This window comes from Callithrix jacchus, chromosome 10, assembly GCF_049354715.1.
Source record: "Callithrix jacchus isolate 240 chromosome 10, calJac240_pri, whole genome shotgun sequence".
Taxonomy (NCBI): Eukaryota; Metazoa; Chordata; class Mammalia; order Primates; family Cebidae; genus Callithrix; species Callithrix jacchus.
Window position 1 is genome coordinate 114160465 of NC_133511.1, and position 16046 is coordinate 114176510.

A 16046-nucleotide genomic window follows, 5' to 3' on the forward strand; every position below is an offset into this window, starting at 1 on the left:
GACTGTGGAGTTCATTTAAATTGTATATTTAAACAATTTAATGTTGGCTGATTTAGCATGATAATACAGAACTTGATTTTGAAAGGTTTGTTCAATACCAAAAGTTTAAAATGTTGGATATTACAAAATAGAATCTTATGGTACATAATTCATTCATTTAGCTCAAATGATAACTCAAAGATTTTTAAAGGAAAAAACATTATTCTGTTTTTTCTTGTTTTTGTTTTTGTTTTGAGACAGAGTTTCGCTCTTGTTACCCAGGCTGGAGTGCAATGGCACAATCCCGGCTCACCGCAACCTCTGCCTCCTGGGTTCAGGCAATTCTCTTGCCGCAGCCTCCCAAGTAGCTGGGACCACAGGCACGTGCCACCGTGCCCAGCTAATTTTTTGTATTTTTAGTAGAGACGGGGTCTCACCAGGTTGACCAGGATGGTCTCAATCTCCTGACCTCATGATCCTCCCACCTTGACCTCCCAAAGTGCTGGGATTACAGGCTTGAGCCACCGCGCCCAGCCAAAAACATTATCCTGATAGGGAGGAGACTCAGCTTTCCAAACAAGACCCAATGAAGACAACATGAGGATGACTGACTCTGTCTCCCTTCTTTCCTATCGCCTCTTTTCTCTTTTGTAATGTCCTTAGAAAGCAAACAAAAACATTTAATTATCTTTTAATATTACATAAAAATCCTTTTGAAAAGAGAAAAACAAATTTTATGTTTCCATTAATGTATTTAATGTTAAAGTTAGTTTTTAATAACATTTAATAAATCTATTCAGTTTTAATTATTTTGACCATAAGATTTTTATAAACCTTTTACATTCCTTTACATTGTTTTTCCCTCAGAGCAGAACAATGATCTAAGAAAACTCTGTTGTGCTTCTATTCCAATGTCCAGTTTATAGTGAACAAAACCTGAATAATGCCATCTTAACTTTAGTCACTATTTTCACACATAGAATCTCTTATAATTAATTTCTATAAACTTTTCACAACTTATCCAAACCTTTATGTAAACAATCCTTCAACCCTCTAACCTAGTCAAAGATTTACATTCCTATACTTTTTTATAATCTCTTACAAAAACACATTTTATTGTCCTTACAAATACCGTTGTAAACTTATTTTTTCAGTAGTCTCAATTAATATATTAAAATTTTAACTCTAAGCAACTTTTACCTTTGGTGAAGGCCTTGGTCTGTAAGGAATTTTAACTATGTACTAGATGTGGAGCCTTGGACCCAGACAGAAATGCAGATAAGGCGTGAGTCTTTCCAGCATCTAACTCCATGTGTCCCAGGCCTTATCTAGCTGTAAAGCAGAGAAGCTGTACAGTTAAGAGTCATAGTAGCATTTTCTGAAGCATTTAGGAGGTCCAATCACCTTTAAATTTTACACCATTTTTGGCATAAATTTGTTTTAATAAATTCTTTCACAACTTACATCGACCATGTAACAACATATTGAGACTTTCTGACTTTTCTAAATATTCCTCATTTTACACAACCAGTCATTTTACTTCAGGACAAGAATTTACCATGCAACCTCATTTCTTATATAGAATCTATTTTCTCTATAACCTTCTTTACATAGCTGGGGGTCACGCCTAATTCCATATATCCCCAGGCGTTACTTAGAATTTAATGTCTTCAAAATACATTGAATAATTTTCAAAGTCAAAGCAGTTTATGACCTTAAAGCATTTAGCAAACCTAATATCTGACTTGCCTAATTTAGTCAAAATGTCTTTATCAATAGTCTTTCAAACTGTTTTCATTTCCCAAAGATTACTAAAGTTGCATATACTAAAAGGCATTACAGTTTTTATTTTGCTTTCAAAATATTTGATTTAAGCACTTATTTTTATGTCAATTAATTAGAACTCTTCTATATAAACATTACAGGCAACACATCTGTAATTACACAGACAGACAGAGGAAGAGTACTACAGTAGTTCTTAAGACTTTTCATTTGCCAATTTTTAAATTTATTCATTGGTGATTGACTTTAGGGTGGAGCCTTCAGAATAGGGTAGAAAAGGGGTCTCTGGTGCCTCTTGTTTTTCCCAAGGAGTGTAGGTTGTTAAAGCTTGCATATCCACTTTTAATTAAGCTGACTTTTAACAACAGTTCTCTTTAATAAAGTGCTTTTAAGTTTCTTTATTAGCCAATTTTCACCAGGCCAAATGGCCAATCATTCTGGCCTTTAAATATTACCAAAGGTAACCTCCCGGGTGCTCAGAGAAAGGAAAAGTTAACATAGTCCGTGGAGGAGAAGACTCTAGACAAGTTAATGCAGATATTAAAACAGAAAGGACTTACCTCATAAGCATAGAATTGAACCCAGACCACCAGTGTGAAAGGCCAAAACCTCAGCTACTGAGCTACAGCACAGGGAAATTTCCATTGCTTTTCCCAGGAGGAGTCAAGAATAGTTAATTTCAAGCTTCCAGAGGCTTTTAGTAGTCAAGGTAATTTTTAGAGCTATTACATAAACCCTAAAATTTCTGTTCCCTGAAAGGCAGAGACTAAGAGAAAGTACTGCCATGTGATTGCAAAGTTAAGTTCCCAAGGACATAAAACAAGATGGAGATGGAGACTACATCCAATTTGTTTGTTTGTTTGTTTGTTTGTTTGTTTCAGAGACCTGCAGGAAAGTTTGATATTGACCAGCTTGCTGGGCTATCCTGAGCAGCAAGCTTACATAGTCCTAAGCCCATGTTTTATACTGAGGTACCCCTCGACACAGAAAAACAAGTTCATAGCACAAATACATCATTTTAAGATGGAGTCTTATGGGGTCCTAAGCCCATGTTTTATCCCGAGGTACCCCTCAACACAGAAAACAAATTCATAGCACGAATATATCAGTTTTAGACTAGTCTCAGAATTCTCTTTTGCATTAATCAAAACTTTACAGAAGAGATAAACAGTGATTTTTACCATTCATTCAACTGTTTGCACACAGAGAGAGAAGCCAGAAATCTAAATGATTTCACCAATAATAATAAAGCTGCTATTTACTAAGTTCTTTTAGGTGTCAGCTATCATGCCAATGTCTCCATACATGTTTCAACTACATACTCAGACCGCAGCTTGTGAAATTTGCATTTCTTATTTTATAAGTAAGTTGAGCTTTACATACAATGTATTAGGAGTATCAAAACTCAAATCTGGGGCTAAATCTTTCTGGAATCAAGCACGTTCTTCACTGACCTTTGGCACTGCTAAAGTCATATTTTTTGTCACTCTCTGTATTCTTTACTCAGATACATAAACATCATAGAGATCACAAACAGAGGGGTGACAAATACAAATATTTATTTAAATATACCCGGAGATAGAATAGTGTTTATTTCAATGTTTTGACTGAAGGACTGGTGTTTTAGGAGATGAACCCAGTGACCCAGAGCAATTTTCAGTAGACAGTTTTAGAGGCTGCACAGAACTGCCTGTGTCTGCTCCAAAATAAACAGAAATACACATCTATTGAGTATACTTGAATTTCTTAGCTCATTTCCTTTAGAACATCTAGGCATATCTCAATATGTGATTGTTAATAGTAGGGAGTTATAACTGTAAGACATGAAAAATTCAATTAATGTTTAAACATTGCTACTGTAAATAATTGGATAAAGTAGACAGGTACAGTGAAACTACAGAAGATCATTGTCCTCCAGGTGAGCTTTCAGGATTTGTAGACCTGAATCCCACTACCTGTAAAAAGAGAGACCATCTATTTCATTCCTATTTGTCATGTCTCTGATATGTGAGAAAATTGTGTGTGTCCATCAATAAATATACACTCACCAGACCAAGTGTGGAAAGTAGAAAAACCAGGTTTCTCTGTTAAACCTGTTTTAAAAATCAGATAATTCACTCCACTTACAAGGTTCTAAAAGCATCTTCTGGTAGCATGCTGAGTCATTTACAAAGAAAGTACAGAAGAAGAAATAATCACAGTATATTGCAAACCTCACATTGTATCTTATATAATGGCTGCAAGTATCATCATCTCTTTGTAAAATGGAAAAAATACAGGATAACTTTAAACTACTACTTTTTCTGATTTGTCAAAATAATAAAAATATATCATATCACTATTTTTTAATCATATTCCATCACCCACAAGGGTGAGTGAATAAATAGCAGGCATGGATAAATTACATAATAACCCAAGGTAATTTCTAATTGAACAGATATGCAAATACAATAAAGGTGTTTATTTTTGTTAATTTCTTTTTTTAATATACATATTTTTATTGTACTTTAGATTCCGGGGTACAAGTGCAGATCATGCAGAATTGTTGCATAGGTACATACATGGCAATATGGTTTGCCTCTATCCCCCTGTCACCTATATCTGGCATTTCTCCCCATGTTATCCCTCCCCAACCTCCTACCCGCCCTGTCCCTCCCCTAGTCCCCTCAACAGACCCCAGTATGTGATGTTCCCCTCCCTGTGTCCATGTGTTCTCATTGTTCAACACTGCCTATAAGTGAAAACATGTGGTGTTTGATTTTCTGTTCTTGTGTCAGTTTGCTAAGAATGATGGTTTCCAGATTCGTCCGTGTCCCTACAAAGGACACAAACTCATTGTTTTCTATGGCTGCATAGTATTCCATGGTGTATATGTGCCACATTTTCCTTGGAAACATGTTCTTCCAATTACATTTTTAAAAACCTGATAATGACACATTTAAATCAAATTAACCTATATTATAAAAGCCTTCTTTCTTAACACCCAAGTGTTAAAAAATATTAGATAGATCTAAATTTGCATTTAGAATTTTTATATTGCTAGTTATACGACTTTCAATTTAGAGATGAAACTTCACACATATCTTTTTTTTTAATGCATTTTAGTTTTGGGGGTACATGTGCAGAACATGCAAGACAGTTGCATAGGTACACACATGGCAGTGTGTTTTGCTGCCTTCCTCCCCTTCACCCACATTTGGCATTTCTCCCCAGGCTATCCCTCCCCAGCTCCCCCCCCCACTGTGCCTCCCCTATTCCCCCCAATAGACCCCAGTGTGTAGTGCTCCCTTCCCTGTGTCCATGTGTTCTCATTTTTCTTGATTGTAGAAGTAGGACTACTTGATTAACTGTCTAGAAGGCAATAGAAAATCTAACCAGGGTTTGTTTCTCCTACTTAATGACTAATAAGACTTGGAGACCTTAAAAAATTTTATTTTTTAATTGTTTTTATTTTTGTTTGTTTTTAAGAGAGAGATAAGGTCTCTCTTTGTTGCCCAGGTTGGTCTCAAACTCCTAGACTCAAGCAATCCTCCCACCCTGGACTCCCAAAGTGCTGGTACTACAGGTATGAGTCACTGTGCCAGGCCAAATAAATTAATTTCTAACTTTATGTAACAAACATTTATATACCTAAGCCTTCCAAAACACTTATTATCACTGGATATTTTTCTAAGCATTTCATAAACATTGACCTGTACAATCCTTAATAAAAAAGAGCAATGAGTTAGGTCCTATTATTTCCCAGACTTGGAAACAAAGTTACACATAATTTAGCTCAATTTTCCAAGGTTACAGAGCTAATATGAAGGAAATTGTGTTCAAACCCAGTCTTGTTTCAGAATTCCAAACTCTTAACAACAATATGCTGCTGTCTTTGCTTGGAATAAACCTACGAGTGTTTGCACATATGAGTGTATCTGTGTTTGTATTTGAGCATGATTTCAGTGGTCTGCCAAGACTATGATGGCCTGAATTGGGTGCTTTAATTCATACTTATCTTTTATGATCTGCCTGGACCCCTGCAGAAAATGTCAAGGTCTACTAAAGTAACAGCTACGTTTTCAGTTCATTGGGAAATAATTACAAGAAAAAGTCTGATTGATTTTCTGCTTCTGTTTAATAAAGTTTTATTACTATTTTCTTAATTTTAAGATCTGTAAGTTTTCACGACCTTTATTGAAGGCTTTCTTTGAGGCATCTTTCACTTCTTTGTTCCTTAGACTATAGATTAGGGGATTTAACATGGGGATCACCACAGTGTAAAATACAGAAGCCATCTTGTCTGTGTCCAGAGAGTGGTTTGATTTGGGCTGTAGGTACATAAAGATCAACGTACTGTAGAAGATAGTAACAGTCACCATATGCGAGCTGCAGGTGGAAATGGCCTTGTGTCGCCCCTGAGTAGAGCGGATCCTTAGGATGGCGGCAATAATAAAGATGTAGGAGGTGAGGACAATGGAAGAGGAACAGATCATATCAAAGCCAGCAAAGGCAAAAATCAGAATTTCTTTCATGTGTGTGTCTGAGCAGGACAGAGCTAAAAGGGGGAGGTCATCACAGTAGAAATGATTAATTACATTGGGACCACAGTAAGTTAAACGGAAAGTGATAATGGTGTGGAAGAGGGCAACTAGGAAGCTGTACATATATGGAACTGCCACCAATTGAATGCAGACTTTTCTTGACATAAGTGTTGAATAATACAGGGGACTACAGATGGCGACATAGCGATCGTAGGCCATGGAGGCTAAAAGGAAACACTCTGTGATCATAAAGGTGAGAAAACAACCCAGTTGGGTTGCACAGGCATGGAAAAGAATGATGTTGCGTTCCACGACAAAATTCACCATCATCTTCGGTGTAATAGCAGAGGAGTAACAAAAGTCAACAAAGGCCAGGTGGCTGAGAAAATAGTACATAGGAGTGTGGAGTCGAGCATCAATCCTGATTAAGGTAATCAACCCAAGATTGCCCAGCACTGTGACCAGATAGATAACTAAAAACACCCCAAAGCACGGGGCCTGAAGCTCTGGCCGGTCAGTAATTCCTTTCAGAATGAATTCAGTGACATAAGTGGTATTAACTTCAGCCATTTATCCATTTATCCTAACAAGTTTTGTAGATTTTGTTGCAGGTAAAGAATGAAAATGATACTTCTCATGTTCCCTGTCAGTGTTGGGTAAAGGTGATCATTGTTATCTTCTTGCCTTGAATGGTATCATCATGTGGACAAAAACATATATCTTACCTTTCTAATGACAGAGACCAATCTTGCCTGAGGGAGGGGAGTCTTTTACTTGCAGAATAGTCTTCTTAAGAATTATTTTGCTTTGTAATTTTAGAAAATAAGAGAGAATGTTGGTTAAAATTATGTAGAATGACACCGCTTGAGACAACTGACACTAATATTTCAGTGTTTTTGCTGAGAATTTATAGAAGTGACCACATTTATATTTCCTTATTTTTGCTTTGTGCATGCTTCCATAAAATATATTAAAAATATATCAAAATAATATATTGTGCTGCCATCAACTATTCACTTTGCTATATCCCTTCCCACATTTATATAGAATAAGTAATTAGTGATATAGAAGCTGAAAGAAATTTGATTAGAAATATGAGAAAACATACAATTATATTTACATATGAATTAAATGGACATTTTTCCAATTCAAAATTTAACATATTTGGAAATGTGTTGCCCAAATAGTTAACACAAATCAAGTAGTTTATCAAAATCTAACATATTTGGAAGTGTATTGCTCAAAGAGTTAACGCAATCAAGTAGTTTATCATAGTTAAATCCCACGTAGAAAAAGAATTTCCTCCACAAATGTGTCAGTATCTTTCCAGGGCTTAAAAAATCCAAGGTGCTTAGGGTAGTTGGTTGTACTTTTAGAAACATATTCTAGGAAAATACTCAGTTGTAAAAAGTTTTATGGAAACATTTACTGGTGGGTGAAGTTTTTGATGCATCTTTTAGAATAATTATGCTGATTTATATTTATACCAGCCCTGAAAAAGAGGATTCATCTCGTTAAGCCCAATATTAGCCTATTTAAACTTTAGTTTTGCTCCTGGCTTTATTTTTCACAAAGTAGAATCATGAAATATTAACTAGAAAATGCCTTGAGAGATCATCGTATCTAACCACTTTGTCTTTCACCTCCCATTGATTAGTACTATTATTATTTTATCTATTGCAATTGAGTGATGTCCTTATCAGATATTCTGAGAGCACTATATGAATTAACTTGAGATCGTCTCTTGCTTACCCCATGAGGAAGGCTCTCATCCATCATTCCTTATAAACATTGGAAAAATCCGAATTTCGGATGATGGTCACAGACTATTAGTGTGACTGTATGGAACTGACAACGGAGCCCATATTTCTAATCATCCTTATGCTGCTCAAACGTAGGATTTTGTTCCTCAAGCTTTAATCAACGGGATGGAAGAACAAGGCTAAAGTGTCAAACTAAACGTTTAAAGCTGAGAGAAGGCAAACATGAAAACTATAGTTAAAAATAAGACTTTTATGTATATATACATAAATCTAGTATATGTATTTTATATATATATATTTTATGTATGTATTTATGTATGTATTGCATATGTATATATATTGTATGCATGTATTTTTTGTATATATACATAAATATACAGAAAATACTACCGAAAATATTTTCAGAATTTTTTTTTCTTTGTAATCATTTAATTGATATATTTCTTTTTTTTGATTTTTTTGATTTTTTATTTTTTATTGCATTTTAGGTTTTGGTACATGTGCAGAGCATGCAATACAGTTGCATAGGTACACACATGGCAGTGTGTTTTGTTTGCTTTCTTAGGATTTGTTGGCCTAACCTATGAATTAGTTTGAGCACAACACTCCACTGTGCCAGTGGAATCCCAACTGAAGTACGCCTATTTCTGTTTATTTATATCTTTATATATATCTTTATATACATAAAACATATATACATAAAACTTGTATATGTAATAAAATTATTTTTATATATTGCTATTCTCAGTAAATAACTGTTTCACTCATGAATATTCAGAAGTGAGGATTATGGGACTTATTTGTGGAATTTGAACATGCACAATTTTTTTCGCAAAGGCTTTTATGTCAATTCTAGCTGTGAAGTTATAATTTGAACCCTAATTGAGGATAATGATATGGCTATCCCACAATGTAAAAGTAAATAGATCACTTACACTGCAAAATAGTGTCAGGGAAAGAGTTTTATCTGTCATTTATTTCATTTTATTTTTTAAGTAACAAAGTCCATCAATACGTTAGCACTTCTTGTGTTATTGTTTTTATATAACTTCAAGATTTGTGGTGGTTCTAAGTTACATGTCATACCAAATGACAGAGAGCCAAGTGAGAAAATAGATGTATCAATAAGAACATTAACTATGGTGGACATGTGCTATTAAGTAACATGGAATATTTAACACCACATTATGGTAGAAAAAACGAAGTCCACAGCAAAGTTGCATATTAAGCTGGAGTTTGAATTCCAAATTCAATAAACTTAAAAATCACATAGAAATAAAATTACTTGGGCTGGGCGCAGTGGCTCACGCCTATTATCCTAGTACTTTGGGAGGCGGAGGCAGGTGAATCACGAGGTTAAGAGATCGAGATCATCCTGGTCAACATGGTGAAACCCCTTCTCTACTAAAAATACAAAAAATTAGCTGGGCATGGTGGCGCGTGCCTGTAATCCCAGCTACTCGGGAGGCTGAGGCAGGAGAATTGCCTGAACCCAGGAGGCGGAGGTTGCAGTGAACCATTGCACTCCAGCCTGGGTAACAAGAGCGAAACTCTGTCTCAAAAAAAAAAAGAAAGAAAATTACTTAAAAATATGTTACAGTGCTCATAAAATACAGCATTTATGATTTCCCATCTACCTTACAACCCTCTACATTATTTTATTAGTTCCTCTAAGTTTTTAAAAGCAGTTTCTCTTCATAGCCTCCAATTAGTTTCTCTGGGCTTTTCTGAAATAATCGTCTTCCCAAAGTGTCATCATCCATTTAGTCATTTTCATATTTTTATCAGTTTGTAGTGGAAATCTAAAATCGTTGCCGCATTTCAACCACAGAGTTCTTTCATAAGCACTAATGTTTCTTCCTTCACTTCATCTTTCCTAAAGCGAGTTTTGCCTCAAACTTTACTGCACATTGAAATCAATTAGAGCTCTTAGCATACCAATTCTAAGGCACCCAATACCAGGTAGTCAGAACATCATGGGGCACTGAGGCTCAAGTGGTTCTAATATAAAACCATGTTTGAAAACCAGTAATCTAAAGAACAAATTTGCTTTTTGGAATGGCAACCTGAGTTCAGATATATTTTCAAATTTTTTTTAAAATTTTCAAAAATATTATTGAAAATGTTTTCAAAATTTCTTTTTAGGATTTGTTGGCCTCCCTGTGAATTAGTTTGAGTACAACACTCCACTGTGCCAGTGGAATTCCAACTGAAGTATGCCTATTTCTGTTTATATGAAAAGATTAATCAAAGATTATGTGAACAAAAATAGTCTTTAAAAAAGTCCCTTTTGGGAGGCCAAAGCGGGTGGATCACGAGGTCAAGAGATCGAGATCATCCTAGTCAACATGGTGAAACTCCGTCTCTACTAAAAATACAAAAAATTAGCTGGGCATGGTGGCGTGTGCCTGTAATCCCAGCCACTCAGGAGGCTGAGGCAGGAGAATTGCCTGAACCCGGGAGGCGGAGGTTGCGGTGAGCTGAGATTGCGCCATTGCACTCCAGCCTGGGTAACAAGAGCGAAACTCTGTCTCAAAAAATAGTCAATTTCAGTTCCTCTATTTCTATATTTTCCTTTTTCTTAAAATGATTTGACTGAGAAAGTACCTGTGCTCTTGGTTCTTTTTTCTCTTCTATTTTCAAAATCATTCCTTCTCCCATGTTACAAACAAAAGGCATACTTGTCATCCATCTGGAATCTTATTATGATCTCTTGCTCCCAGGTTTAAAAAATATCCTGGATTCTAAAAGACTTCAGCATTTGGATAATTCTTTCAATCAAGACATCATTAATATGATCCCCATCTCATTAATAAGACAACTTTCCACCATAAGTTAAATTTATATTTAATAATCACTCATCAAAATTAGAATAATATAGGTTATGTTAATTATTTTATATTAATACACATTTAACCTTAGGTATTTGTTTAAATTTATATTTAATTTTAAATGCCAATATTTATAGCATTGAAAAACTACATCTTAGTACGTAAACTATTGGTCGAAAATTTTAGATATTCACTTAACTATGCATGTGGAAGAAAATATTTGTTTTTCTAATTATTTTGGTGAGTACCAAAATTAATTAGTAATTGTTTTGTTTGTTTTTTTGGTTTTTGTTTGTTTATTTTTTGGATTTTTTTTGAGACAGAGTCTTGCTCTATCGCCAGGCTCCAGGCTGGAGTGCAACTGCTCAATCTCGGCTCACTGCAATCTCCGCTTCCTGGGTTCAAGCAATTCTCCTGTCTCAGCCTCCCAAGTAGCTGGGACTACAGGCGCACACCACCACACCCAGCTAATTTTTGTATTTTTTTAGTAGAGACGGGATTTCACCATGTTGGCCAGAATGGTCTCGATCTCTTGACCTCGTGATCCACCCTCCTTGGCCTCCCAAAGTGCTGGGATTGCAGGCATGAGCCACCGTGCCCGGCCAATTAGTAATTGGTTTTTTTTAGGCCTTTCTGATAGTTAGCTAATTCTTTAAAATTAGGCAGTTTTATTTATTGTGTTCTCTTCAAGTCTCTGTAGGTCATATTTGCCCACCTAGATTCTCAAAACTCAGTTGCAAAATAAATTAAATCTCTCTCTGAAACACAAATGCTTGAAGAGTTTGCCTTGCTTCTTAAGAATTAGGGACATCCTTTTTTTTTTTTTCCATGTCCTTTGCAGGGACATGGGTAAAACTGGAAACTATCATTCTCAGCAAACTAATACAAGAACAGAAAACCAAAAACCACATGTTCTCACTTATAAGTGAGTGTTGAACAATGAGAACACATGGACACAGGGAGGGGAGCATCACACACTGGGGCCTGTCAGAGGATGAGGGGCTAGAGGGAGGGATAGCATTAGGAGAAACACCTAATGTAGATGACAGGTTGATAGGTGCAGCAAACCACCTTGGCACGTGTATACCTATGCAACAAACCTGCATGTTCCACATATGTATCTCAGAACTTAATGTATAATAATAAAATTTTTAAAAAAGAATTAGGAACATATTTCTGATGTTTTAAACACTTTGGCACCTATTACAATGGCAATGCTTTGCACAGAAAGACGTTTTCAATAAGGGAAAAGCAAAAGCTTAACGGAGATCTCCTCTCACCTACCCCCTGCCCTATCAGTCAAGACATTTTCTGATTTACTCACTGCCTAGTGCTATTCAGGTCCTACCTTGTGCTTTATCAGGGTGTTCAGGGCTTTTTCAAGTCAAGCATTCTTCATTCTAGGGCTGCAGCCAGCTTGGTTTCTTCACCAGCTCTTAGCAACAGGCTGCAGGGGCACCCTGTGCACCAGCAGTGTGCCATAGGTGTTCAGAACTGGGGACTTCTTCAGCCATCGGTGTAACTCAACATGTAAAACTGCCATGATATGGCATGAAAAAAGGTTGGGAAGCACTGGTTTGATCTGGATTACCTTGGAGCCCTAGATAAGGCCAGATACTTAGACCTGAGAAGCAATATTAGGTAGATAATATGCCAATAGGTTTCTACTTTATTACAGCATTAGAAAATGTATAGTGAGTATTCACTTTTATTTAGGAGGAAAAATTTTACTTTATGTTCAGTGTCTGCCAAGGTTAAGGATGGATTATTGAAAAGTTCATTGCCAGAACTTAAATGGAGGAACATTCTTGGTAAATGAACTTCGAAAGAATTTGTCAGTGAATCACATCTGCACCTATCTCTCCTCCATTGTCCATAAAGTAACAACTCTTTATTTGTGGGAACTACTGCAGAAGGCATGGTATCTCCTAAGAGGTTTTCTGGTCAGCTTAGCATGTCATCGTTTTAAAAGAGAGAGCGAGACTCTGTGTGTGTGTATGTGCGCATGCACATGTGCACACGTGCACGCACATAAGGAGGGGGAGAGAGAGAGAGAGAGAGAGAACTGAGGATTAATGAAGTATTATTATTATTATTATTATTATTATTATTATTGAGACAGAGTCTCACTCTGTCGCCCAGGCTTGAGTGCAGTGGTGTGATCTCAGCTCACTGCAACCTCTGCCTCCCTGGTTCAAACAATTCTCCTTCCTCAGTCTCCAGAGTAGGTGGGACTACAGGCATATGCCACCACACCCAGCTAATTTTTTTATTATTATTTTTAGTAGAGACGGGGTTTCACCATGTTGGCTAGGATGATCTTGATCTCCTGTCCTCGTGATCCACCGGCCTCATCCTCCCAAAGTGCTGGGATTACAGGCGTGAGCCACCGCACCCGGCCAGTGAAGTATTATTTTGGATACAAATAATGAAGTATTTTAAATACAAACAGATATCCTTTAGACAGTTCTGGAAAAGCAGACAGTGTAAAGGTAGGAAACACAGTTAGGATGCAGTCTGAATCCATTTAACACCCTACACTCACCAAAGAGAGTGGCTGCTGATGAGGGTCTTGAGCATGAGTGGAGGGATGCCTGTTGGCTCCATACACAGACTCACTTACCTGCTTAGCAGTGATCTTCACTCCTAATGAGCTCATTTGGAAGTTATTCAGATTATTTATTAGTTCCTAGGTCCCATTGGATCTAAAGTTGAACCTCTAGAGGTATCTGAAAGCTTGATGTTTCCTCCTATCTTTCTCTCAGTGTGAGAGGGCCTGGACAAATTACACTGGAAAATTTTTTTAATCCTTCAAACTATCTGTATTCCTGAGACAACCATACTTCAAACATACTAATCATATAATCCATGAGGGCAAATGTGTGATCTACGACTGGAAATGATATAATAAACGGTAACAGTTCATTTTTATTAATAATCAAGTTTTGTGAAATAATGAAATGAGTACATAAATCCTGAGTAATTTACTAATGAGATCTTGGGAAAAGGTCATGACTTTTTGAGCCTCAACCTCCTCAATTTTAAAATGAAGTAAAATTATACCTTCTCTATCACGTCTTTGAGATTATTGAATGAGTTAATATACATGAGGAGTTCAGTAAACTGTTGGGTAAGCACTAAATGTTTGAAGATATCTTTTTTAATAAGTAAGATGGAATCAGAACCACAAATAAAACTAAGATACTCCAAAAGCTGACAAGAAACCCAGAACCATTTCTGTCAGTTTCAACCTCTATCTAGGAGAATCAGGAAAATTTATTAAGTCTTTCTGATGTACATTATGCTGTCTTTAATGAAAATAATTTTGTGTATTCCTCAGAATTCATTTATTTATGTATCTGTCCCTCTCCCCCCACTGCATATGTATATATACATATACAGATACATATGACTCATCATCCTAAGGTCTACATCTCATCTCATTATCATGTTTTCTCCCTGTTCATTCATTTTTGCCACAGAATCTATCTTTTCTGATTGATTTGTCTTTTTGCAACTTCTAAAAGTATCTTTCAATAGAAAGAATTATACCTTTATTTTTCTATTTTATGTCATCATGGAAGACATTGATTTTGTAGTACATTAAGAATTTTTTTCTACCATAAAAACATGCACACATATGTTCATTGCAGCACTATTCACAGTCACAAGACATGGAATCAACCCAAATGTCCATCAGTGGTAGACTGAATCAAGGAAATGTAATACATATATACCACATAATACTAGACAGCCATAAAAAAAGATAGATGGAGCTGGAGGCCATTATCCTTGGCAGACTAACACAGGGATAGAAAACCAAATATGACATGTTCTCACTTACAAGTGGGAGCTAAATTATAATAAAACAGGGACACATGGAGGGAAACAACAGACACTGGGACTTCCTTGAAGATGGAAGGTGGGAAGAGGGGGAGGATCAGAAAAATTATCTACTGGGTACTAGGCTTAGTACATGGGAGACAAAATAATCAGTACAATAAATCCCTGTGACACAAGTTTACCTATATAACAGGCCTGCACATGTACACACAAACCTAAACATTAAAAGAAAAAAAAGAAAGAAAAAAAAGTATACCTGAAAAATAACTCTTATTGACTCATTTCATGTTTTTTTAATTAATATTGAAAAATATATTATTTATTATTAATGGTAAAATTCAGTTCCTTCTCAAATTATAAACTGAAAACTATTATATATGCATTAGATATGTATATGTAAAACACAACCTGTAGCACTAGTCAGAATTCTCAAAACTTGCTGTTTATTACTTCCAATTTTTCATAATTCTTTGCACTTTCAAATCCAGCTTTCCACTTATCACTGAGGCCAATCCTTTCTAGATTAACCGATTGCCCCACTATTGGTATGTACAGTGGAAAATTGTCCATTCTTAGCCGAATTTCTTCTGAAATTTGGAAATGTTGTACAATGTCTCGCTCCTTGTCTTGTGTGATGCCATCACATTTTCTTTGCTCTTCTCTTACCTTACAAATTGCAGATTTGGCCTCCTCCGTTCAGCTGTTAGTTTTTCTAGTTCCTTGCTTTTGTAGACTGTTTTTTTACACCCACAACTTCAATTATCAATGGTTCTCACATTTATTTCTCTATTTTGCCCATTCCTATAGCTTCAGAGTGCTATCTCTAAATACCTAGTACTGAGTTTAAGTTGCATGGCTCAAAAGCAACTCAAATTCTACATTCAGAAGGCCAAGTTCCCAATAGCTTGACTTCAAATTTGTTCTTTGTCCTGAGTGCTTTATCCCTACTGTCTATCCTACTAGGCAAGTCATATACTAGTATTCATCCTTCACTTCTTTTTCTTCCTTATTTCTCTAACTTTGTATCTAATTTACCTCTTAGATGTTCACTTGATCCATGCTTTTCCTTCCCTCTCCATTGCCATCCTCCGATCCCAACTAACCTCATCTTTTCTATAATGGCTAAAATATTATTTTAATTAGTCTCTAATAAATTTATTGAAACACAAACCCCATTGAATAATCATATTGATTTTAAAAGTTTTAATGACTTCCAAACATTGTTAGAATAAAGATGAAATGTTATGCAATTGTATTCAGGCTCCTGCATGATCTAAGACTTTCTTCTCCAGCTCTGCCTTGCTCTCCCTCAAATTTACTTCTAT

The 16046-nt window shown here is 35.9% G+C and overlaps 1 protein-coding gene across 1 annotated transcript; it reads right to left on the reverse strand.

The window, feature by feature from the left end:
* Window positions 1-5859: 5859 nt before the first annotated feature.
* On the reverse strand, window positions 5860-7063 carry LOC100407718 (olfactory receptor 8U3). Its single transcript, XM_002755264.6, has one exon. The coding sequence runs from the start codon at window positions 6852-6854 to the stop codon at window positions 5895-5897; it is 960 nt and encodes a 319-aa protein (XP_002755310.3). The 5' UTR covers window positions 6855-7063; the 3' UTR covers window positions 5860-5894.
* Window positions 7064-16046: the final 8983 nt, after the last annotated feature.

Bases quoted from the DNA above. Each gene is read 5' to 3' on its own strand.
- LOC100407718 (XM_002755264.6), bottom strand. From the start codon at position 6,854: ATGGCTGAAGTTAATACCACTTATGTCACTGAATTCATTCTGAAAGGA.